The sequence below is a fragment of the Lampetra planeri genome, chromosome 19 (genome assembly GCF_965212315.1).
Source record: "Lampetra planeri chromosome 19, kcLamPlan1.2.h2, whole genome shotgun sequence".
Taxonomy (NCBI): Eukaryota; Metazoa; Chordata; class Hyperoartia; order Petromyzontiformes; family Petromyzontidae; genus Lampetra; species Lampetra planeri.
The window spans coordinates 7,463,857-7,490,247 of record NC_136125.1 but is presented as its reverse complement, the minus strand read 5'-3'; the positions used below and the strand labels follow the sequence as shown (position 1 = coordinate 7,490,247).

At 49.9% G+C, this 26,391-nt stretch overlaps 1 protein-coding gene across 1 annotated transcript in view; it reads left to right on the top strand.

Annotated features, from left to right (window-relative positions):
* Window positions 1-754: 754 nt before the first annotated feature.
* LOC144724026 (alpha-1,3-mannosyl-glycoprotein 4-beta-N-acetylglucosaminyltransferase B-like) overlaps window positions 755-26,391 on the top strand; it is a 121,754-nt gene continuing 96,117 nt past the window's right edge. Inside the window, exon 1 of the mRNA XM_078602850.1 lies at window positions 755-2,071. Within this exon, the coding sequence (XP_078458976.1) occupies window positions 1,981-2,071 (91 nt within the window). The 5' untranslated portion in view covers window positions 755-1,980. The remainder of the gene's footprint in view (window positions 2,072-26,391) is intronic.

The following is a 26,391-nucleotide window of genomic DNA, read 5'->3' as shown; positions in this document are numbered from 1 at the left end:
ATTGGGGGTGGCGGGGGGGTGATTTGAGGGTGCTGATGGAGGGGGGGGGGGACATGACGAGGGTGATGGGGGTGGTTAGGGTGCGATGGGTGTGCGGACATACGTGTAAGGATCAGGCTTGCGGGTCGAGGGAGGATGGGCGTGCGAGTGAGTGAAGGATGGAGTGAGGGGGGGGGGGAGAAGGATGGATGAAGGAGTGAAGGGAGGAATGAAAGCGAATAGGAGGGAGGGAATTATGGGGCGGAAAAGGGTGGAAGCAGGAGACGGCGGAGGGAAGGAGTAGGATGGCGAGGGAGGATGGAAGGAGGGAGCAAGAGATGGAGGATGATGATGATGTTGGTAGGTACAGAGAGACGAGGAGGGCGCTGGTGGGATGAAAGGATCGAGTGAGAACGAGAGATGGACGGGGGGGGGGGGTCGAGTTTGAGAAGGAGGCGTGGAGGGAGGGAGATACGAAATAGGCAGTGGGGACGAATGGGGGGATTGAAGGATAACAGTGGGAGGGAAGAATGGAAGGGGGGTGGGGATCAAAGGAGAGAGGATGCATGGAGGGATGCCGGCAGTAGGAAGGACGAAGAGGAAGGGAGGAGAGTGGGAGAGAGAGAATAGCTGGAAGATGAAGAGAGAGGGGGGGGGGAGAGAAGGGACACAGGGTGGGAGGACACGGGGAGTCTGGGCTGTGCGGGGAGAGGGAGGGGAGAGGGGGAGAGCGCCGCGCGCGTGGATTCTCTCTCATTCTCTCCCCTCCCATCGCTCAGTCTCTTCCTCCTTATCTCGCGCGCGCCGCTCTCTCGCGTCTCGCCTTCTTGTTTACGCGTGCGAGCTACGCGCTCACCGCCGCCACCACCACCGCCACCACCACCGCCGCCACCATCGCCACCACCACCACCACCATCGCCACCACAATCATCACCAACGTCGCCACCACAATCGAGCCGCTGCTGCTGCTTCATTCATTCAGCTCCAGAGCGGCCGCGACTGACGGCGAACAAGCGACTGTAGCGCTGTCGCTGCTGTGAAACCTCTTTCACCACCGCCTCATCCCCAACATCATCATCATCATCGTCGTCGTCATCGTCATCACCATCAGTATCTCGCGAATCGCTGTCATCTCCCCGACCGCTCTGTAAGCAGAGCGCAGCCTCGACACGACATTTTTTTATCAGCGACTGATCAACACAGCAGCAACAGCGACCCATTCTCATCTGCCTCCTCCTCATCATCATCATCGGCATCGGTTGACCAGTTCACCAAGACGAGGAATAATCTGTCCACTCAACCGACGACCTTAACCACCCATCCACTCACTTTAACTACCATCCACTCAACCACTCACCATCCATCCATTTGCCCAGCCACCTACCCAACCACTCAATCATTTATCCACCTAAACAAACACCCAACCATCCGCCCACCCAACCACCTACCCACCCACTTAACCATCCACCCACCCACTCAACCACCCACTCAACCATCCACTCAACCACCCACCCAACCATCCACCCACCCACTCAACCATCCACCCACTCAACCATCCACCCACTCAACCATCCACCCACCCACTCAACCATCCACCCACTCAACCATCCACCCACCCACTCAACCATCCACCCACCCACTCAACCATCCACTCAACCATTCACTCACCCATCCAACCCTCCCCCTACCCACCCAACCCCCTATCCACCGAACCATCATATCTTCACCCACCCATTCATTCATCCGCGAACGGTGGCTGCTACCGGTTAGACCGGACGCGGCGGTCAAAAACACCGGCGCGGCGCCTCTCTCCGCACTCGGCTCCCCCCCCTCCTCCCCCCCCCAACGCATTTGCTTCCCAGCGGCCCCCACTGAGTAATCTCGGGGCTCCCAGCCAGAGGCCCTCCTCCTGCTGCTGCTGCTGCTCAGGGACCCCCCCACCCCCACAAACCGGCTCGGGGACGCGGCGAGAGGAGAGGACATGCCGCGCGGGACGACGCCATGAGACTCAGGAATGGAACGGTGGCAACGTTCCTGGTCCTGGCGACCTTCGTGTCGGTGTCTCTCTACACGACGTGGCAGACGCAGAAAGGTGAGAGTCGCCGGCGGGGATTTGGTGGCTTGGTGGACGGGAGCGTGGTGGGCTGCCGACGATCTGCGCCCTGCGAGCAAAGCCGCGTGGGTCGCAAACTCGGACGCGCTCCGTGACGATGCGGCCAGATGTTGAAAGCAAAATGATGCGACGACGACATCGTCGACGCCGCCGCTGCTGCTGCTGGCAGTGGCGCCCAAACAGGATTGACAAGAAATAATTAACGGCAAACAATCGACGGCAAACTCAACACGTTCGTCAATAACTAAACCGTGCGCAGTGGCCCTGACGTTAAAAAAAAAAAGTATATTTAATAGGCGACGTCTCGTGTCACTGACGGACCTTCTTCGAAGCGCACGCAGAGATATGCCATGCAGAGAGAGTGGATAATGTAACTTGGAGACTGCACCGTGAGTCCTGACGAGAGCGCTCCTGATGTTCTTTGGTTCTTTCGGTAAAGTCACGTGGGTATAAAGAACCAAAAGAGTATGGATTCCTGCAGTCACGAACGCTTCAAATCAATAATGGTTCCCTTATGAGTAGCTGTATGCTCACCTGTATGCTCACCTGTATGCTCACCTGTATGCTCACCTGTATGCTCACCTGTATGCTCACCTGTATGCTCACCTGCCGGGATCCACTCGCCGTACCAGTTAACCGCTCACTTCGTCGTCTACCTACTCACTCGCAACCCGCCTATCAAATCGTCGACCGCATCAACTATCTCTCAAATGGGCCATCCACTCAATTCGCCTAATCACCTACCGACTCGCCTAATCACCTACCCACACACTCGGCCACATGCCAACACAAAACCGCTTCGCCATCCATCAATGCACCCACATACCCGCTCGCTCACTCATCCACCTATGCGTTAAACACGCAGCCTATTTACCGAGCCATGCAAGCACCCAGCCACATTCAAAACCGCTTACCCACTCGTCCACCTTACACAGTCCATCTATAACCATCTCAGATTGTAAAATGTGGCTTTTCTCTTCAACGCACCGGTGTTGCTGTCCTAGCAACGAATTGGCACGTTCCGTGTACGTGACAAACCTTACTAATTGGCAGTCGCGGGTGGTGGTGGGTTTAACGACAAGTGTATATATTTACGCGATCTAACCCCCCAACAAAAAAACCTATACTATGGATGACATTGGTCGCGAAAACCGACGGGTTAAACTCGCCTACAACCACTAACACGCCAATCGCACTTCCCACTCACGCACTCTTTATCACAGCTCCCCACCACACATACTGTAACCCGCTCACCTGCTCCGCACACTTGAAATCACACACACGCACGCACACAACCACACTCACCCGCCACTCTAAACAGAGTGATAACCATCACCCATACAGCATTTTTTGGAAGTACTGTACTGCGAGGGAGCATCTATTTCCAGGCTTGTAACGGCGCACGAGGTGCTACTTGTGAAGGGGAGTACGCCTGGCCGCCTTTGTCTCCCCAACCAGCGCGCGTGTTCACACACTGCACCAGGTATTAATGTTTCGGCCGAGTCGACCTAGGGGACGCCCACGACCGGTTCAGACGTCAATTGTCACCTGATGATAGTCGTGGCCGGGAATCGAGCTCCGAGTAGGCGGATTCGTAGCACAAACACACGCCGCACTCACCCCACGTGTCCCACCCCCCACGTGTCCGCACATCACCACCGACGCAGCGAACACCCAGGTTCGAATCCGTGCCACGGGCTTGCGCGCTGTGTCCCTTGGACCGCTGTGCGGTGCGTGGTGGGGTGATTTGCAACGCCACGCGATAGAGTTGGAATGGAGTTGTTCGCTTAAGGGGTTCTCTCTCTCTCTCTCCCTCCCATTGTGTACGTGCGCGCGTCTGTGTCCATGGGGAGCGGTGGCGCAGCAGTTATCGCACTGCAATGCGAACCCGGCGACCCGTTTTTTGATTCCCGCACACGGCTAACACCAGTGACGATTATCTGAACTGGTTCTCGGCCTATACTCTTTGGTTCTTTCGGTAAAGTCACGTTGGTGAAAATAATTTTTATTTTATTTTTTATTTCCACCTACGTGACTTTACCGAAAGAACCAAAGAGTATGGATCCTTGCAGTCACGACAACTTCAAATCTAGAATGGTTCTGGGCCTCTCCTCGGTCGACTCGGCCTTAAATGAGTACCTGGTGCGGTGTGTAAACGATATCAGCAGGCTGCCGGGCGTGGTGCTAGTCGCCCACCTCCTCGTCTGCCGTGCCGACCTTCATAGGTGCCACTCGCTAACAGCACGTGCTCCAATAGTCTGCTAAGGCGCTTTCAGATGCGCTTCTGCAAGCCGTCTGGAACGCTCCTCATGCCGATGTTACGAAGCCACTGGAGCTTTGCGCTTTAAACGCATCCAGATTGAACAATAATTTATTTAGAATCGTTTTGTGTGTGTGTGTTAGTTTGTTGTCCTTCCCCCGCACCTGCCATTCGCCACGGTAGGCTGCTACACACGTTACGAAAGAAGTTCATCGTACATACGGGGCGGCCCCAATCTTTGTGTTGTCTTGTGACTGTTTCTTTAAATTGCCGGCACTTTGGCCTTTTTTATTGGGGAAGCTCCGAGCAACGAGTACAGATCCGATACAAAAAACTCAAACAAACCAACAGCCAAAATTAGCCTCGCGCTCTGCGGAGGTGTCGTGGGTCGTATCGGTTGCCGCAATGGACTTTTAAAAGGTGTCACGAGCTTATCCATCGCATCTGACTTGGATTTTACGGCGAGCCAGTTGGATTTTTTTTTTAAATGCCCCCCACCCCACAGCGCTTGTGCCAGGCTAGGTGCACGTGAAGTGTCGAAAGCTCGGCAGCAGGTTATGAGACAGACCCAGGTGGTTATGGGTCGACGGAGATGACCGGCAGATGCGCCAGCTGTGCTCACCATTGTGCCACCTGGTGACGTTATAGCACACGCCAGGTGTAGGTGGCAGTTCGTACGTCAGTGCAGTGGGTGATGCACCGAAGTTACGAAGCCCGGCGAACCGAGTTCGATTCCCGGCCACGGTTAACGTCGGTGGCAATTCAATAAAACCGGGCATCCCCGAAGTCCGAGCTTCCCCTAGATGGACTCGGCCTTAAATGAGCAATTTATGCAGTGTGTAAACATCAGTATGTACGGGGGAGACAAATGCGGCCGGGGCGTGGTGCTGAACATGCACCACCCCCAGCTCGTGTGCCGTGTCGGCTGTTTCAAAGGCGCGAGCGAACATCGCTCGTCCCAACGGCTTGTGGAGACTACATGGGGCCGGCGTCTTTGTCTTTGTCTCGTGTCACTTCTGTATGTTGAACTTCTTTCGCACCGTACGTCGCCAACTCTGGTAATCGGAGGTGCGGGGGAAGGACCGCAAACTAAACGAAAAAAACAAGTTCTAAAGAAATGTGTTTGTCAATCTGGATGATGATTTAAAAGTGCATAGCTCCCAGTAGCTTCCTAATGTCAGAGGGAAGAGCGTTCCAGACGGCCGCAGAAGTGCGTCTGAAAAGATCGTGATGCAGCCTTAACAGGCTGTTTGGGGGCAAGTGCTGTTAGCGAGTAGCACCTAACGAAGGCCGGCACGGCACAACAGAAACCGCAGAACTTTTCAAATAACGTTGTTGACACTTCTCCCATTCCATCTCCAAACACAGCCCATGCAGGTGTGAAACTTAAGCCAGCTATGCAAAGATCAGTGCTGCGTTTCTGTTGGGTAAATCCAGAGCTATAGGTGACGAGACTCACACTCCCAACACAGCCCCATACAAAAGCAAAGGCGCACCCCTCCATGTAGTCAACACCGGCTGTTGGGGCAAGTGCTGTTAGCGAGGGCCACACCTTCTTGCTCGCATGCTGTACAAAGTGTAATGTCGGATGTCGTCACTCGACATGATTATCGGCTTCGTTGTTGAGAATTTCAGTAATCAAATTGATAAGCCGATGATACGCCCTCACCCCTTCATATACCTGTCCACATAAAACGATGTTGTAATAATTTTATTATGTTTTATTTTTATTATTTTATTACTTCCCTTCTACGTGACTTTACCGAAAGAACCAAGAAGATGAATCCCTGCAGTCACGAAAGCTTTACATCGAAATGTAATGTTTTATTTTTATTATTGTATTACTTCCCTTCTACGTGACTTTACCGAAAGAACCAAGAAGATGAATCCCTGCAGTCACGAAAGCTTTAAATCAAAATTTAACAACGATGTTCTTGACGCAACCCATCGACTCCACAACTCTCATTCTGGAAAGAAATAACTTGAGCAGAAATGACTCTATAAACTAAACTGAACAAATTTTTATTTTACCAGGTCAGGCCCACTGCGCTACGTAGCTGTTTTTCGGAAGCGACCTGGCCACAATTGATAGCTCAGCGTAAGTGGCTTATCACGTGGAAATGTATAGCAGCCAAATACTCTAAACGCACGTTGATTCTAAATGTGGAGGGAAAAACCAGAGGACCCTGAGAAAAATCAACGCGGCCACGGGGAGAGAAACACCGCAAACTTCAAATATACAGGCGTCTGTATTGGGGCTCGAACCCACGCCATCCTGTGCACCAGGCGAGGTAGTTAACATCTCGCCCCCGCAGCGCCCAAGCAAAACCCTGTGCCGGTTTCAACATACATGGTCTCATCAGTGGAGTCAGATATCTCTCTCCGCTGTGTGTCTCCTCTCCTCCCGTGTTTCCCCACCACCCAGATTTTCGTCGACCAGTCCCAGTGCTAGTCCCCCTCCCCGAGGTCACCCCAGCCTTCGATGAGTACTTGGCGGCGGGGAGGCAGGCCGTGTTGGCCACACAACCCCTCGTGAGCCGTTCGGGCCTTCGTGTGCATCGCTAACAGCACTTGCCATGACAGTCTGTTAAGGCTGTACGGGGGGGGGGGGGGGATTTTTGTTATTTTTTTGTGCGTGTCAATTTTGTGCGTGAGGTGGGTGGGAGTTTTTTTTTCTTTCTTCCGAGGTTGTATACGTGCGAGTACGGTACGGTGTGTGTGTGTTTGTGCAAGTTTGTCGTCGTGTGGGTGGAGAGATTATGAAGGAGATGGGAAGGCATGGAACAGGGAACACGTGTGCATCGCTAGGCGTCATATTTGCTTTTGTGAAAAACGGCCCACGGTGGTGAGGGATGATGTCTGTGTACGTTGACCGTCTGTGTCAGCGTATGTAGCCAACCCTGCTAATGGGAGGTGCGGTGGAATTACAACAAACAAAACACAAAAAGCAGGTCTAAAGAAAAGAGGTTTCATTCTGAATTATTAAAAAGTGCACAGCTACAGTGGCTTCCTAAAATCGGAAGAAAGAGCATTCCAGACGGCCGCCGAAGCGCATCTGCAATCACGCGATGCCGTGACCCCACCACCTTCTTTGTTCGATGGCCCAGCAGAGAAGCCCTCTGAGGACGATCGGAGTTCACGTGGTGAGGGTTTGTGCTCCTTGACGAGGCGATGGCCAATGGGCGAGACGAATGACTGAGCGGCAGCCGATGGAAACAACTTTCTTTAGAGGGGGGGAGGGGGGAGATACGACAATCGCGGAGATGGAGCGATAAAATCGGCTCGTCTTAAGGTGTGACATCGCAAGCATCGCTGTATCGTGAGTGATGTCCCCGGCGTGATGAGGCCGTCATCCAGCAATTGATGATGGTTCGGATGCCCAGCTGGGGGGGGGGGGGGGGGGCTGGGGGGGGCGAACTCTGCCACCGTAAATAAAACTGAACCAGCATTGACGCCGTGTGCTGCAGATGCGATGTGGGTCATTCAATTGTGTGCCATTAGGCACCCACCCCCCCTCCCCTGGGGGGTGTCCGCTCGTGACACCGAGCCCAATTTTCTCGCCCCGAGCGCAGTGACGGATTCAAAAGTCGGGGTGTGTGGACGCGGTACCGAGGGAGATGGATTGTCCCTGCCCGCGTTTGCCCCCCCTTGTCGAGTGAAGGTCTCCGAGGCAGATTCTATTTATTTTGTAGTCTTACGAAATACATGCGGCTTCGTCTCAGTTGGTTGTGGCTGTGGTCGCGGTGGTCGCGGTGGTGGTGGGGGGCAAAAATTGAATGCGTCCGATGAAATCGGTTCCTGTGGGTGTGGCCGATTCTTGTAGGGGTCGCTCACGAAAGGCGGTCGTGGGTTTTTTGGGGGGTGGGAGGCATTCGTCCAGCAGTGGAATGACCATGGCTGTCGATGGTGAACTTCGTATTGACAACAGCAATTTAGTTTGGTATGGTGTCTGAAATGCAGCCGCATCTCAAGCTACTGACAGTCGCAGGGTTAAATGTGGTGTTTCGTGCAAGGTGCATTCTTTTAGCTTCCGGAACTTAAACACATTTTTTTCTTCCACCAAGCCACTCGTGACCCTAAACTAAACGAAGCGTTTTTATTTGACCAGATAAGGCCCACTGAGCTGTATGGCTTTCTTTCAGAAGTGACCTGGCCATAAATGATACTCTGAACGCAGGGTTTGTACATACGTACCTCAACAAGCCATGAGGAAGAGGGAACACTCGAGTCGAATGAGCACATTGGGAAATTTCCAGCATACTTTGCATACTGTACGTGCAAACATGGCTACGCACGGTGCGAAATAAGTCTTATCCTATAAAAAATAATATCGCGCCATATTCCAAGGTGTACTTAAATACATGTTGAGATGACGTCACCATTGCTGCATGTATCAGAATTCCGAATCTTTATTTATGGAGAAATTCGATGAGCTATTAAGCTCTTTTTCACAGATGCCTAGAACAAACAAACTATAAAAACAAACAAACATATTTTTATTTTACCAGGTAAGGCCCACTGAGTGAAATAACTCTGTTTTAGAAGCGTCCTGGCCACAAATGATAGCTCAACTAGGTGGACATTTATAGCAGCCAAAAACTGTGAACGCACATTGATAATTATAAATGTGGAGGGAAAAACCGGAGAACCCGGAGAAAAATCCACGCGACCACGGGGAAAACATGCAAACTCCAAATATACAAGCGCCAGGGTCGGGATCGAACCCATGGCTTCATGTACACCAGGCGAGGCCGTTAACATCTTGCACGCGTCAGTGCCGAGTGGCGGGTCAGAAAAAAGTGACTTTTGGAGTGCATATATGATTCCTCGTCACCAACTCGAAGCGGCCCACTGCTATTTTTAGGCAATAATGGAACCATAGAATGAGTGTGTCATTGTAAAGTCTAAATGCAGTTGAGGCCACTCGGCGCGTGTTCTCCCCGACCCTAATTTGCATTCCAACTTGCGGTATCGTGTCGTGTCGTTCTCGGGGGACTCCATTTTGTATTTGCAACTTTGGATTACGAACCCTGCATTTAGGGAAGTTGATGTCATACAACCACTTGCTGAGCGACTTGAGCTAAGCCTGTTTATCCACACTCGGTGCAACACCTTTCATTTGCCCTGCAAAGAATGTTCGTCATCTGTCAATGTTCGTCGTAGGTCAATACGCTGACATTTTTAAGTGTCAGGAAAGAAAGATACATTAAGTGTTCCACCAAATTTAATGTGGTGGTTGTTTATGTGTGCGGTCATCGGTGACCGAGTTGAGACAGTCATCTCATTACGCTTGAAGCTCTCATCACAACTCGGTCTTTGAGAGCCCCCTGGGTCTCCGTGAGAGTTCGATGGTCCCCTCTGTGTACGTCTTATGGGTCTCTTGAGTGACAATATGAGTCAATATGTAAGTCATTGATGACTGCGATGAGATCATCAACTAACTCCACATGAGAGCCCGGTTTAATCACAGGTGGTTGAAACCCAGATGTGAACCCAGGGGCTCAGGAGTGGTGGCTCAGTGGTTTGACCTTTGAAGCACCAAGCCACTTCACCCATATAAACACTCTTTTATCACTTTATGGTGGAAGGGCCGAAGGACACAGCATCATCTGTTGTATCGTTCGTAACAAGTAGTTACCATATTTTATTCCCTCCTATTTAAATCTCCGTATTTTTAAAGGACAATTTTGGGGTGCGTGATATGATCCAGTAGGTGTGTGTGTGTTTGACCCAGACTTGTATAACTATACTGACACCGCGCATACGTTGTTTAGGGTGTGCGTCCAACATTTTGGGGCGTCTAATTATTTGGAGAATACAGCGAACAGGGGGAGGCCACACTGTGGCCTGCTAGCCAAAATGTTCCTTCCAGGCAGTCGCTGGGAACTGCCACCGTGGCGAGATGTTAACGCCTTGCCTGGTATACAGGAGGTCGTGGGCTTGATTGTTACCCTGACGGCTGCTGTATAATTCTAGATTTGAAGCTTTCGTGACTGCAAGGATTCATATTCTTAGGTTTTGTCGGTAAAGTCACGTAGGTAAAAAATTTAAATAAAAATAAAATAAAAATCACGACGTTTCGGAGGCAACACAAGCTTCCGTTTTCAGGTAGAACCGTCACAGCACGATAGCTGTATCAAGTGAGTATATTTAGAGTTTGCATGTTCTCCCTGTGGTCGTGTGGATTTTTTATCCGGGTCCTCCGTTTTTTCCACCACATTTAGAAACGTGTGATTACAGTATTCGGCTGATATGAATGTCCACATGATAAGCCACTTCTTCGAGCTATCCTTTGTGGCCAGGCCGCTTCTGAAAAAGCGCTTTATAGCCCAGTGGGGACTTACCTGTTATATAAAAACCGCAGTAGCAATTAGTTCCAAGTGCGTCTCGATAGACATGCGGAAACACTTTAACTTCTCCAGGTCTTCCTCTGGCACATGGCAGGTTTAAGTTTGAGCCATACGATAGCTTGGGCGAGTAGTGCGTCTCACTGTCCAGTCCGCTGGAAAGGGGGCCATAGAACGATGCAATTGTTTGCAATATCTTTCCGTGGCGCGGTTCCGGGCGGCCGAAGTCGCTGCACTGCCGATCGTCATCTTTAACGTCCCGCTTGTGGATGGGGCATGCCGCAGCGGGTGCTCGCGGTTCTGAAGCGAATGACGACGATGATGATGGAGCCACCACGGGTTTCTTGGCAGAACGGAGCCATGTGGAGCAGTCGTGGGGTACCTCGATGAGGCTTTGATTTGGAACCTCGCGGTGGGGGGGGGGGGGGGAACTCCACGGTAGCGTTCGCCGGCGGTCTTCACTTGACCCCCGCTCAATCCAATTTGTAACTCTCGTTTTGAACTTCATTTTAAACAGGAATCATCGGCGGAAGTCGGACGCTGCCTGGGACACTCGCCCCTGGCATCAGATGCGAGTGCTCTCGGGGGTTACTTCTGCAAATTACCAAAAAAATATCGAATTCCTCGGACAACCAGCGAGAGCAAAAACTGCACCCGCGTGGCCACCCCACGTGGCCACCCCACGTGACACCGCTGCCGTGTGGTTCTCGGCCACGTGCGGGTTTAGATTTGCGTTTGTAGCCTCGTAGGGTTAGGAAGTTTGGCCACCGCCCCCTGGTCTAGTTAAATTTTAATTACATTTTGAGTAATTGTCTCTTTTTTCAGACGCTTATTATTTGAACACAATTCCACTGAACCACTTGTATTTTGTAATGTAGCTGCCTTGGGTGAGTAACTCACGTTTACAGCCATATTCAGTATATTAGGTTTAATTAAACCGATACATAAAGGCCATCCATTATTTATTTATGAAATGCGTGAATCATTCTTCAAACTTGGACTCCGTTGAAACTCGGTGAGGTAATATGTCCATTATTAACTTCTGGATTACCCTCCAGAATTCTAAACAACTTTGAGAACTTATTCCTATGCAGCGAGACAAAACTGCTTTATATTAACTTCTGGAATGCATGAATAATTATTTAAAGTCAGAGAACTATCATTCCAATTCATTGAGACAATCTGTCCACTATTAGCGCCCCAGAACGCCTTCAAAATTCTTTAACCAAGCGGCCTCGTAGCGCTCGATCTTACAGCACGCTCCAACATCCTCCCGATGTTTTGTTTTTTAAAGCCGTATCGGCAGCATCGTCATGAACCCCACTCGTCGCTACGATCATTGTCATCACCAGTTCGCCGTGGTATTTTTTTTTAACCGTACTGCTATCAACCTCAACATTTTGCTGAAGAATTCCCGTCAGCCGAAACATCTTTGTGCTTATTTTTTTTCTCAATAGACGACCTTTTGTAGCCCCACTACCCATTGTATAGGTTCACGGCTACAACGGTTTCTGTCAAAACCCCCAGTCAACGGTCACTCGCTGGGAGGTCGCTCTCCCTTCTCCTCTGCTTTCCTGCACATTCTGGAACTCCCCTCAGCCATCCGTGCTGCTGCCGACTCCTTTCTTCCGTGCTGCTGCCGACTCCTTCGGATGAAGTGCAGGCTCCCCCCCCCCCCCCCCCAGAACCTTCCTCTTCTCCTCGGCCTGTGACTGGCTTGTAATTTTTCATCATTACATCAGACGGTGGAAAAACCCTCGCGGCAGCCGTGTACCCTATTATCCGCTGCACCCCTTTTATCCTTCACACCCACCTACAGAGCATCGTGGTAAATTAACAGGAGTGTTTTTTTTGTTTAATGGGACGCGTCTCGGCATCACCAGGTCCGTCCATGGGGGAGGTTCAGGGTCCGGGGGAAAATCCCAACTCGGTGTGGGCGCCCCCAAATGCCTTCAAACTAAACCGGAAGTATTACATCTGACACTGACAGTTAAGCGCGGGCAACCCCCCCCCCCTCCCAACAAAGTGCGGGGCCCGGGGCAGTCGCGCCCGTTGGCCGTGTGCCCTATGGCTCTGAGACTTCGCCGACCCAGTGTGTTCGGCACGTGTGTACGGATGCGACTGAATTGGAACGAGAGGTATTTTCAGTGTTAACGGAGCAATCGCATCGCAACGCTTCGCCACATTACGATTTCGTCCCCCCCCCCCCAGACCTAATGGAACAGGAATAATGAGGAGAATTAATTCCAGCAACCCTCCTGACTCGTGACCAATTAATTGAACGAACAGTTACCGTCAACGCGGACAACGCAAGTGGGCGTTTGTATGAGTTATTTGTACGTAGCAAATACAAATGTTGTACGCCATCCATCTGCAAGTTTTTATAGAGGACGTGCCATATACGCATGTGTATACAGTAACTGTATATCATGAGCTGCTCGCTGACGGCACTTGCCCCCAAACAGTCCGTGAAGTCTATACGGGGAAGGTGGCGGGGGGGGGTATTTGTTTTTACAGGATGATTCAAAATGATGGACCCGATTTGAAATCGCCATATCTCTGCAACCACGAACTGCCCATGAATGAAATGCTTACCACTTGAAAGGGCGGGGCATAGAGAGGGCGGGGCATAGAGAGGGCGGGGCATAGAGAGGGCGGGGCATAGAGAGAGGGCGGGGCATAGAGTTTCAAATGGTTACCGCCAGATGCCTCTGCCAGCGCACAAACAGCCCCTAGCCTCAGTCATTCGCAAGACGGTGACCCCGCAACACAAGGCGTTTCGCGTTCTGCAGTTCAGCGAGACTGAATCCGTAATTGCGGTGCAGCGTGCGTTTCAACGGCGTTTTGGCATTGATCCGCCAATGTCAAAGAGCATTCGTCGTTGGTACCGACAATTTGAGGAAACAGGCTGTTTGTGTAAGGGGGAGAGCACAGGGCAACCACGCACCTCAGAGGAAAACGTGAGAAGAATTCAAGAGTTGTCTGCGTAGCCCGCGCAAGTCCACCCGTCGTGCCAGCCGAGAACTTGCGATCCCTCACACGACTGTCTGGCGCGTGTCAAGGCGACGTTTAATCATGAGACCATACCGGTTGTAAATGGTACAGGCTCTTCGTGCAGGTGACAAAGGAAAGCGTGGAGAATTTTGTGATGCGATGGTACAGAACATGGAGGACGACAGCTTATTGCCGCGTTTGATTTTTTGTGATGAAGCAACGTTTCATCTCAGCGGTAAAGTTAACCGTCACAGTGTGCGCATATGGGGATTAGAGAATCCACACGAAACTGTCGAGCGCGAGCGTAGTTCCCTGAAAGTGAATGTGTTTTGTGCCGTTTCTCAAAGAAAGGTTTATGGCCCTTTCTTTGTCGAGGGAAACACAATCACGGTGCAAGCGTATCTCGAAATGCTGCAGAAATGGCTCTTTCCACAACTTGATGAAGATTCCGATGACTTCATTTTTCAGCAAGACGGAACACTGCCACATTGGCACCTGCAGGTTCGACGTTTTCTAGTGACACGCCGCCTCAACGTTGGATATGTCGCACGGGACCCCAAGACTTGGCGCTACACTCTTGGCCCCCAAGATCCCCAGACATCACCGCACCCTGCGACTTTTTCTCGTGGGGATACGTCAAAGGCCCGAGGTGTTTTTGTGCCACCATTAGCGACTAATCTGGATGACCTCAAAAACAGAATCACGGCAGCGGTGACTTCAGTGGAAGGAGACGCTTTGAGAGGCGTTTGGGACGAATTCAACTATCGTCTCGATGTTGTCCGTACAGCAGGTGGAGGGCACAGAGTATTTGTGGTTAGTAGAACTTTGAACCGTTTGTAACTTTTTGTGTAATTGTAACATGTTGCCATCATGAAATATGCTGCTTTGAAATTGTGTCCATCTCTTTGAAATACCCTGTATATCATGAGCATAGACACCGATAAGCGTAAGCGGAGTTTCACTTCTATATTGTGGGGGTTGGGCAGGGGTTGGGCAATAAATTTATAATGGTGTCCAGTTTGATAAAGGTGTCCCAACTCCGCTCATGATCATACGTGGACCCGCAGGATCCCAACCACGCGCTGACGTTACCCCAACGTTGCATTTCTGGAAATTGCCAAAACGGCTTGTGGCCTGCTGATGAGCGGCAACAGAAAACGCATTTCGCTTTCGTGTACCGGGGGGGGGGGGGGGGGGGTCCCTCTCTCCGACACGTAACTCGCTGAAATCCACTGCTGGATGGGTGCACACGTAGACAACAATGACGTGTGTGTGTGTCTGGGGGAGTGTGTGTCTGGGGGAGTGTGTGTCTAGGGGAGTGTCTTTCTGGTGGAGTGTTTTTTTCGGGTGATGTTTCTGGTTTTTAAAATAATAATTAATTGTCCGTGTTTCACACGGCGGCAGGCCTGTTTCCCTCCAGATAACCATATTTAGACGCGCCGAGGCTTCTCTGGGGTACATACGCGGTGATGCTGTGGTTCGCGCCGCACTATAAACCTGTCGTGACCCACTCGCGTTCGATTCCCGGCAATGATGCCCCCCTCCGTCCCCCCCCCTCTACTCCGACCCCCCACTAAATCCCCTCCCCCCAACTCCGTCCCCCCCTGCACTCCCCCGCCACTCCTTCCACCCACCTCACTCGTGGACACCGATATCATCAGTAGCACGTGATGATAATTTGAGGTTGCCGTACTGTGTGACAGCACAGACGGATATCCCTCGTGTAGCCATAACAGACTGTTGGGGCAAGTGCTGTTAGCGAGCGCCACCTATGAAGGCTACACCGGCACTGTGGCACATGAGGGGGTGGGTGGCCAAAACCACGCCCGGCCGCCTTTGTCTCCCCAGTGGCGATGTTTTACAACACTGCACAGGGTGCTCATTTGAGACTGAGTCGACCTAAGGGAGGGATGGGGGGGGGGGGCAAGGACCGGTTCAGATAATCTGCACTCGTGTTGGCCATGAGCGGGAATCGCACCTTGCGCGCTAACCACTGCGCCACCGCTCCCAATTAACGACCCACCATCACCGACGTGTCTGTGTGTGGGGGGTCGTGGGGAGCGGTGGTGCAGCGGTCAGCGTGCTGCGCTACAAACCCGGCGACCCGAGTTTGATTCCAGCTCACGGCCAACACCACTGACGATTATCCGAACCGGTCCTGGGCCTCCCCTAGGTCGACTCGGCCTTAAAATGAGTACCTGGTGCGATGTGTAAACGTCGCCACTGGGGAGACAAAGGCGGCCGGGCGTGGTGCTGGCCACCCACCCCCTCGTGTACCGTTCGAGGCCTTCATAGGTGCTCGCTAACAGCACTTTTCCCAACAGTCTGTGGCTCGTAGGGGTCGTGCACGATGGTCGAGAGCGATAGCGGAGTGGCTGATTGGACATTCACCCGTGGTGTGTGGGAGTTAGCGAGGGAGGAGATGCAGGGTGCTGCTGGGTGGGGTCCATCGTGCTGTGTGTGTGTAGTGTGGTGGTATCATCGCGAGAGATGCAGACTGCTTGGAGGGAGGCCTGTGTTCAGCAGTGGATTGAGCATGGCTGATAAGGATGTTACGGTCGATAATCGATTACACTGGTCAACAAAAAAAAAAACAATTTTTTTCGGGCCTGGACTTTTGCAGCTGTTTTAGACTAATTTCAGGGTGCTGATTCCAAATCTGATCTTAGATTTGCTCTATCACATCTCATTTTTATGCTATCGGCATACCCCATTTTCATTGATTTTACCCGAAATTAACTCTGTCACTTATGATTGCAAGTTGTTGCGAGTCAGTGACTGCTTTAGTGTTAAAATATGGCGCTGTATTTTTAGGATAGTGTGTTTATAATATAATTTTATGTAGATATCCACATTTATTTAATATTTTTCTTCCGCAGTTTTTATTGAAAATGCAATATTTGATATCTCAAAAACCTGATGTGATAGACAAAAACGTATGCCAGATTTGGAATCAGCAACCCAAAATTACCTTAAAACCGTGGGAATACCTTATGCCAGAAAAAGTGTGACCAGTGATATTCGGCTGCTTCCTGGAAAGGAGAGGGTGCCGGATGTTCAAAAACTCCGGATAATCGCATCATTTAAAATATCAAATCTTTGCACATTCTTGTATGCCATTGTGTGTTTAGGTGCTGTTACATGTTCCTTGAGTGTTTTAAATTTGTTTACGATGTGAAATTTTGGCAAAAAGAAACGTCCCACTTTCAAAAGTGGCCGTATTTACCGTAACGTACTTGCCACTCCAATCGCGAAGACTGCATGGGGCGATCTATATATGTGCAGTATTATCATTGTTTAAGTTGTATGTAGTGTATAATGTACTACATACAAAATGTAACACTGTAATCAACCGTAGCTACTATTTTGTTGTCACGCACGTGGTGCCGATTAGGCCTCGGCAAGGTAAGGTAATTTACCCTTTTTACCGGGTAAAAGGGTAAAGGTGTCGACATGCAAAGGGTTAAGGTAAAGGGTAGGGTAATGGTAGCGCGAAGTATTACCCGGTAAACACCTTGTGTTTACCGTTCGCTAAAAGCTCCGTGGCGCAGTCCGTGGCCTCCATTTAAAATTGGAATCATTGAGAGTATTCTATATGAATAACGCACTCTACCCAGCATTTACCTGTTACAAACCTTTTTCACGTGTAGTTCCCCAGTAATCACCCTGTAATCGGGTAATTTGTATGGGGTAAGGGTAAAAGGTAGGGTAAAGGTAGGCTCGTTGTTTTTACCTTTTACCTTACCTTGCCGAGGCCTCGTGTCGATTACAGCCTTTTGAGTAGTTTCGCCGGATTGGCGCGGCACGGCAGCCGGATAATATTGGAAACAACCGGCTAATTATCGATCACCTGTATTGTACATTGTAGAGATGACGTGTCACGGGACAGACCCAGGTGTTGTGGGTAAACAGACTGGGATCACCGGCAGATGCACCACCTGTGCTCCCAACTGTGCCACCTGTCGATGTCTGTGTGTGTGTGTGGTCTTTTTTTCGTATGGCAGCTTTCGTGGAGAGAGGTTCGCGCACTGCTCTCTGAAACTCGTGACACGGGTTCCATTCCTGTTAGGATTAACACACGTGGCGAAGTGACGCCTGATTCATTCATTTACTGCCTATACGTACACGTACAAAAATAAAACCCCCCCTCCTGTCGCAGACTGCCTGGCCAAGTGCTCTTAGCGAGCACCTAATGTGAAGGCCGATACAACAAACGAGGGGGGTGGGTGGCCAGCACTACGCCCAGCCGTCTTTGTCTCCCTAGTAGTTTTGTTTTTACGCACCGCAGCAGGTACTCATTTGAGGCCGAGTCGACCTAGGGGAGGCCCAGGACCGGTCAGATAGTCGTCACTGGTGTTGGCCGTGAGCGAGAATTGAACTCGGGTCGCCAGGTTCATAGTGCAGCACGCTAACCGCTATACTACCGCTAACACACATGCAAACACACATGCAAACACACTTGCAAACACACATGCAAACACACTTGCAAACACACATGCAAACACACAAAGACACACACACACATAATTTGCATTTATGAACCATCTAAATGCGACGGCATCTCACGATGCTGTACAAATCAGGCATCTGAATAATTCATTCTTTTTGTCAGGGAAATAATTCGCACGCAATCTACTGCTGGATGAAGACCTCCCCCTAAGTCATCGCCATCTCCCGTGGCACGGCCGTGGAGAGGTCTTGGTGATCCAGCGGTGGATTTTACAAAGGGCTGTAAATTAGGACAATTATTCCGATGATTAACTTTGGGATGGCAAGAACATTGTCGAAATGTAATTGCTATCGGGGCCCCACGGTGTATATATTGCGGTGCAGTCTCTAGCTATCATTTACTCAAATATCTCTGGGTTATTTATCTGTGATCTTATTCTTGGTTCTTTCGGTAAAGTCACGTGGAAGGGAAATAATAAAATAATAAAATGAAATAAAAACAAAAAATAATAAAAATAAAAAATAAAATAAAACATCATATTTAATTTTATTATGTTGTATTTTAAGTTTTTATTATTTCCCTTCTACGTGACTTTACCAAAATAACCAAGAATATGAATCCCTGCAGTCACGAAAGCTTTAAATCGAAATTTATCTGATCAATGAAGAAGGACCATTCTCCAAAACGTTATCTGTTGCATATTGTTAACTTTTAAGGCCCACAGTGTAATTGACGAATGTGTTGAGGGTTGTTGTTAATTGTGCTTGTGCACCAATGGAAACGCAGACAGGGGGATATAGGTTTGGTTGTATATTGTGTGCATACTGAACTCGTGACCGCATTGTTTTATTCGGGCAAGACAGGCCGTCCTCCTGCATGGCTTGATCATAGCATTTGATTAAGACTCGGTGACCCAACGCGTACCGCTCCTTAAACGAGACACTTGCAGCCTTGGTGAGATCCCAGCCGGTTAAACGCAGGCAAGTGACCCACTGGCTCGCTTCATTTTGTGTTTTTCATGCAAACTCTCGTTTTGCGTATTTACACGTTGGCATGAGGATGTTGCTCTGTCGAAAGATAACGTTTCCATCTACGGCGGGTAATGCGAGTCGGAGAATGGGCCCCATGGATTAGATGTTACCGATTTTACTTGTGCAGTTACATAAAGAGGACTGTTATCTACCAGCAGCAGAGGTCGCAATCGGGTACCCGATACCCGTACCCTACCTGATACCCGGCTACCCGTACCCGGCCGGGTACGGGTACCCGTTTGGGACCCTGGTGCGGCCGGGTACGGGTACGGGTAAGGAATCAAAACCCGTTTGCGACCAAAACCCGTTTAAGACCAGGTAAGGCCCACTGAGCTGTATTGCTCAGTGGGCCTTACCTGGTAAAATAACAAAAAACTGTTTTAGTTTAGTTTTAATAGAACGATAATACAGGTGTGGGGCTCATTTTGGTAATTTAAAATCCTCGCTTGCAAAATGCTCAATGTGAATTTCATACGTAGGTTCTCACGACCAATATTACGAGTCTGCTCATCACTTTATGTTGGGCGAGTTCGTGTGTATAAAACATTTGTCGTTAAACCCTCCATGCACCCGGCACAGTCAATGAAATAAAAGTGGCACGTGAATCAAACGTGCAAAATGTTCGACTGCTTCATGCAGCACCACCGGTGTTGTTGGAGAGTAGCTCCTGTTAACAACCTGATGATGCTGGATGTAGTCTCCAGCGAAACGTCGCGACCCATTTTCAATGTTGTGAGTTTACTCCCCAAAGTTGAGCCCCTTGTGTTATTGGTCGCCTTCCCGCGTGTGTATCGGTGTTTTACGCAATAATATGCACCTTATTTCCATACACTTTATCACATAGTTTTTTTGCCAGTCCTGAGTCCAAATGCGGGCCTCCAGGATTTCCAGTTTTATCCGGGCAATGTGGACAGCCAATTGATTAAAGTAAATCGGTGTCCTGTTTATATCCCAGAGAGTCTCGCCGAGTCTAAAGACGCCTTCAGGAGGGTCCTGCGGCGGGATGATTTGGCTTATTTAATAATAATAATTTAACTGTTTAAAGCGCCATTAAACAATCGTTCTCGGGGCGATATGCATGGAAAGGCGGAAATAGTTTAACGGCAACCAAGAAAAGAAGAAGTGAGAAAGACGGTTGAAAATAAAGAGATAGAGATACATTTTAAACAGGTAAGTTTTTAGTCGAGATTTGTATATTTTTGTAAAAGTCTCGGAAGTGCTGACCTCGAAAGGCAACGAGTTCCAGAGTTCAAGTGGCCGCAATTGCAATGGCAACGATCACCCCCAAGTGTGAAGCCTCGACCGCGGGATAGCGACACACAAATCTGAAGGTCTTAACGATCTTGATGGAATATATGACCGCAGGGAGGTCCTGAATCTAGGGTGGAGCAAGTCCATGGACGTAGCAGTCATAACGATGAAATCGGGGTCTGTTTCATGGCCAAAATAGAATTACATTTTAGTACATCAGCCTACCCGGGATTCTGAAACCTTTCCCAGGAAGTCTACCCATGTCCCCCGCTGTTACTCTGCAACATTTTCAGATGCAGTGCCGGCTTAAGCTAGTGCGGGGCCTGTCGCATATATTATAAAGGGGCACTAAACAAATAAAAAACACGTAAGTATAGTAAAGTTATTGTATTTTTTCATTTGCTATACAGCCAGATAATATGACAAATCGCTAAGCTTAAACACCCGGTCGTTCATAAAAGTTGAATGCGGTATAGTACTATAGTAATAGAGCAAGTGCAGAATCACTGAATCGTAATTTATAACTTGAAAGCATCTAGCGCGGGGCCCTTGAAAGTGCGGGGCCCGTAGCACGTGTAGCTACTTTTGCTACAAGGATAATCCGGCACTGTTCAGATGCGGGGAGCATGCAGATGCCGTGTACAATACACATGAACATTTGTATTGTATGGACTAACATCGGATTGCATGAACCCGCATAGAGATCCGTAGACTCGGAGACGGGACCCACAGGCTCGCACACATAGACACCTATGCGAGTGTCGTTTTCCGTCCCGCAAAAATAATGATTCCTGCCGTCGCTATACAATGCCATTTTGAGATGCAGTTTCTATATAGACACTGCCATGCGAAACCACAAAGTTGCGCATTGTCTTGCAGCTATACTCGCATCTGTGTGTACACATCAAAACCGAGCTCGCTGCACGAGGTGAGGCCGAAACGTAACACCAGAACTCCCATGCATGTTCAAGGTGGAACAATCGCCCGGTAAAGGAACCTTCCCCCCGCCCCACATGGTTTTAACGACGCGCCAACGTTAGACGAACGTTGTGTGTGTTTACAGACCAAGCGACTTTGCCATTAGGGGTGCTTTATAGTAAAAAAAAAACACAACACATTTTGGGAAACAACACTGTCCGCTATAAGGGTAAATGTTTTTAAATATGTGTAATGTGAGGATATATCCATATCACAACTCGTCATGATGATTGGCTCTGCCGGTCCTAGTCTATAGCCAATGGGGGGAAGCCTAGGGTCGTGGCCCTGACGTAATGGAAATGTGACAGCTGCAAGTAGAGGATTGATTCTGCTGGCTTTGGCCACAGCCAATGGGGAGATGAGTCAGGGGCGTGGTCCCGGGAACTTACGGGGGAGCCTGGAATATTCCATGGAGGCTAACGAGGATTGGTGGAAACGTACCACGTGACCCGGGTATTAAATAGGAGTGGAGACGAACGACACGTGGTCAGAACGGGAACGAACAGAGAAAGGGGGCCACGCGGGAACGGGGCTCCTCCGGGTTGCCATGTGGCGGTGTGTCTCTCTCTCTATCTATCCCTCTCACGCTGCCTGTCCAGCAGCGTGAAGGAAAGCTGTAATACAAGTTGAATAAAAGACGGATTCCAGAAGTCGCCTCAACGACCTTTATTACATATGTAATAGGCGACAATTTAAAACGGTGGCTCTACTTCATGGCAGGGGCTGTTGCGAATTATTTCACCTTTTTTGGGTGCGGTGTTATAGATTAATGATTGTGAGCGTTGCTTGTGCACCACTGCTGCCAATGCAATGTCAAAGGGAAACTTACTTATTTGCTAATGAACGTTTACAACAAACACGTGGGCCCTTGTCTCGCCGCGATAAATTATGACATTCTATCCACTGATTTGCTTACGCATTGCAAACTCTGCACTGGTTTGGACCGGTTTGAGTCTCTTCAGCCCCCCCCCTAGGTTTTGTGGCCCCGAACCGACATAAAACATCGACCAGAGAGAGGCACGGGAGTCGGAAAAAATAATGCAAAAAGATTGCGGGGAAACCATAGTTTTGTCTAAACTCACGATCATATAACTGCCGAACTGCTTCTTGTGTGCGTAGGTTGTTGTTGCCTCCCCCCCCCCGTGCGCACCTCCGATTGGCACGGCTGTCTACGTACGGCGCGAAAGAGGTTCAACACACAATACAAATTACGATCACAACATAACGTACGCATAGCGGACGGCTTAATTTGTTAGGAGGGCGGGGGGGAAATCGCCAGGCAGCAGAATTGTTGGTAGTCCCCTTTTCCCTCGGGGGGGGGGGGGGGGGGAGACACGGGGGGAGACACCTTCGTCGAAGGCTCGCCCCAGGTTTCCCCGACGTGGCGCGCAAACGGCCTCGCCCGTGACCACTACGGGCAGCCCCGTTCAGCCCGGAGCGCCGTCGACGAGAAGGAGGAAAAAAAAAAATCGACGGGCGGTTGGTGGCTTTGAGCGCGTGGGCACTTTTCCACGGATGAGATAACATCGTTGTCATCGTCATGAGGCGCTGCCACGGATGAGATAACATCGTCTTCATTGTGCGCAGAAGATACGGCTCATCTCGCCTCTCTCATCTCCTTCCATGCCCCTGCTCGTCCTCTTCGTTTCCAATTTTCTCCTGTATTTGAATACAAAATTCGGGTCGCCACGTATGCCATCACACTGTTGCATACCTGTCAACACATTACCAAGTGTCTACCTTATTACAGACCAATTCAGACCCTATTGGTCACCCCGTGCCCCTTGCAGATCTCAACGTTCATCCTACAAAGTCCCATCACAAAGGAGAAACGCAAAAAAAAGACCCCAAAAATGTTGCCCGTATTTAAACGGCTGTAAACCGTATGGACCTGAAAACTCAATGTCCCTGTACAAAAATACGGGTTAAACCGTATGGGTTGACAGGCGTGCTGTTGGGCGAGTCGCCTACTTGCTGTACTGCCTCTGTTACGGAATGCAGTGGTGTGTCTTCGCGTGACCAGTTAGACGAGTTTGTTCGTTACCCGTCCCAAGGATCGCTCGATGCCCAAGCCGTAGCCTCGCCGCTCCATCACGGCTGGCCGCATCCATTTTTGCATTCTTGCGAATGTTTTGTTGAACACTGTACACCCGAAAAATGTTGGGTTCGTGAGCCAGGTGGCTGAGCGGTATAGAGCGCCAGGCCAGCGATCGGATGGTTGCGAGAGGTCAAATCATGCTCGTTAGGGTGGGGGGGGGGATGTTGACTCCGCTTAGAAAGTGGGGTCCCTCCAGAGGATCATCTAACGTGAGGGAAGTCCGAATCATAATATCTATTTAGGCTGGAGGAATCCCTGCCTCACTTGATGCAGCAAATCTGGCTGTGACGGTCCCACCTGATGACGGAAACTTGTGTTGCCTCCGAAACGTCGTGAATTTTATTTTATTTTTTATTAATTTTAATTTCATTTTTCACCTACGTGACTTTACCGAAAGAACTAAATATAAATCCTTGCAGTCACGAAAGCTTCAAATCTAGAAGGAATCCGATGAGCTATTTTCCACAGATGTCCGGTAGTTTCACGGATGTCCAGTGGCTGTCGCATGGGCAGACTCGGCCCCGACCGCAGGTTATGAGGAATTTCCGCCACTGACTCAGGCCTGTGCGTAGCTCATTTGACAAGGAATCACTTTTGACTTTGGAGACTTTGGATGACGGCACATGTCGGTTTGATGGCAGGGAAACCTGTCAGGATTTAAAAGCGATGTACGGCGGCGTTGTGACACGGCGAAACCTGGATCGGTCCTGCTCTCCCTTACACACGCCTTGCAGTGACCAGCGTGGTGAAGTATGGTCAAACAACCCCCCCCCCCCCCCCATGACTGACAGCAGCGTGGGCAGGGCCTTCATCCACCAGTGGATTCACAAAACGCTGAAGATTATTATTATTGTGAATGAGTAATAATAAAATGAGCACGGCCAATATTTTCTTTTACACTGCATCGAATAACAATGACGATATCTATTTTGTTTCCACGAATCTTAGCGGGGCAATTTCTCTCATTTCTAATTGGAAATACGATAACATGCCGCATTGAATGTTCAATGCGTTACCGCATGTAAGTTAACTTCCTGGGCATTTAAAAAAAACATTATTTTTTAATTCTTACAATTTGCCTACCGCTTGTGGCGGCGTTGCCCTGCTGCTCTGAGCCAGGGATTATACAGACACCGTGACGGAGGCAGAAATCGATATCTACAGTTCTTGTTCTCCGATAGCGCGGTGTTGCGTTCTTGAAGAACGCCGCGTTATAGAAAAAAATGCGTGAAAATGTATAATATAGGGTAAAGCACAGTCCGCGAAAACACGTGAGATGCGTATGCAGGCTGAACAAAGACTGAGGTGCGTGGGTAGCATCTAGAAGCATCTCGAAGCATCCAGCAGCATCCCGATGCCTTGTGTGATGCTACGCCGAGGCAGCCGCGTACGACCGCTTATTCCTACGTCGTTTCCATTCACTCGATTGCGTTATTTCCACTTCACCATCCGCGTTATAAAACACGTGTTGCCTAATACATTCATCGCGTTATATATCCAATTCGCGTTGTGAATGCCACGCGGCGTTGTAGGAGAAGCGGACTGTGTGTGTATTGAGGGCGCGCGGTACAAGTGCAGAATTCTCTCCTAGCGCGACATGAGATTTGTACTTGTGCCAGCGTGAGACCTGCTGGATAGGGACAGGTGATATCGTGCTGCAGGGCTGCCTTGTTCGCCACCACGTCGTCCGACGTTGCGCATCACGTGCTCGGGGGGGGGGGAGCTTTAGATGCCGATGAAGCCGAAGGCGACAGGATGAGTCGCGCTGGGAGATTGTTAAGGAACCGAAGAAGCTCCCGGCACGTGGAGCGAAACGTCGGACGTCGAGCCACGCGGGGAGACGCGCAGCACAACTGGAGAACGCCGACGCGGGTAATGTTGACGGTGGACAAATCCGGCCCGTGATTTATAAAAGCGATTTACATTCACAGCACTCGAGATCACCGTCCAATCACGAGCGGGTGGGGAGGGGGTAAGGGGGGAGGGTGGGTGATGGAGGATGGGGGGCGGGGAGGGAGGGGTGGAGGGGTGGGGGCTCCGGCCCGTGACACGTGAGCCCCTGTTCTATTTTGGTTTTGATTCCGTGAACAATAATTGCAGTAATTGGTGCTATCGCGAAATGCAGGACGGCCTGACCTGCCGTGTCATGGGTGGTAAGGATATCTATCACCCTAGACGAGTCTCTGAATATATACTGTTTTACATTTTATTTCAACACACTCGCTGTTTAAACGCGACGCCTCCAGACTAAACAGCCCTGAATACGCCCGCTGGCATCAGTCTCACATCGGCCAAAATGATAATAATACTACTACTTTAGTGCCAGATATTTACCCAGCAAATCCTCGTAGAGTCTCAAGACTCTATCAGGAAGGGTTCTGCTGCATTTGAACGCTCGGTCAAGAATTCCACTTGATTAGAGTTTGTGGGAGGAAAAGGCTGTAGAACCTGGAGAAAAACCCCGCCGGTGCAGTACACGAGGGGAGATGTAGTTCTGGCAGGTCTCTGTCATTTATTTGTCTCGGGCAGGGGTCGGAAACCAGTGGCCCCCAGAGCCGCATGCTTCGTGACGTAATGTATTAAGGACCAGTGTCTCATATTTACATTGCGTTGTGGCTCTTGAAATATTGTTATTTTTTTTTACCGAATTCGACAATTTATCTTCCTATTGTTTTGTCTGCTGACCCCTGGTCTAGGGTACGATTGATTCGTGATACACAATAGCAGAATCCAACCTTATTGTCTGGGTTCTTGTATAACTAGCACGTAACGCACGGATTTCATACCCTACAGACATAATTTAATGCGAACAAGTCCCTTAATTATTAATAATGAGAGCACCAGTTATTCAATATGTAACTTACACTCCGTCCAAAGAATACTGCACACA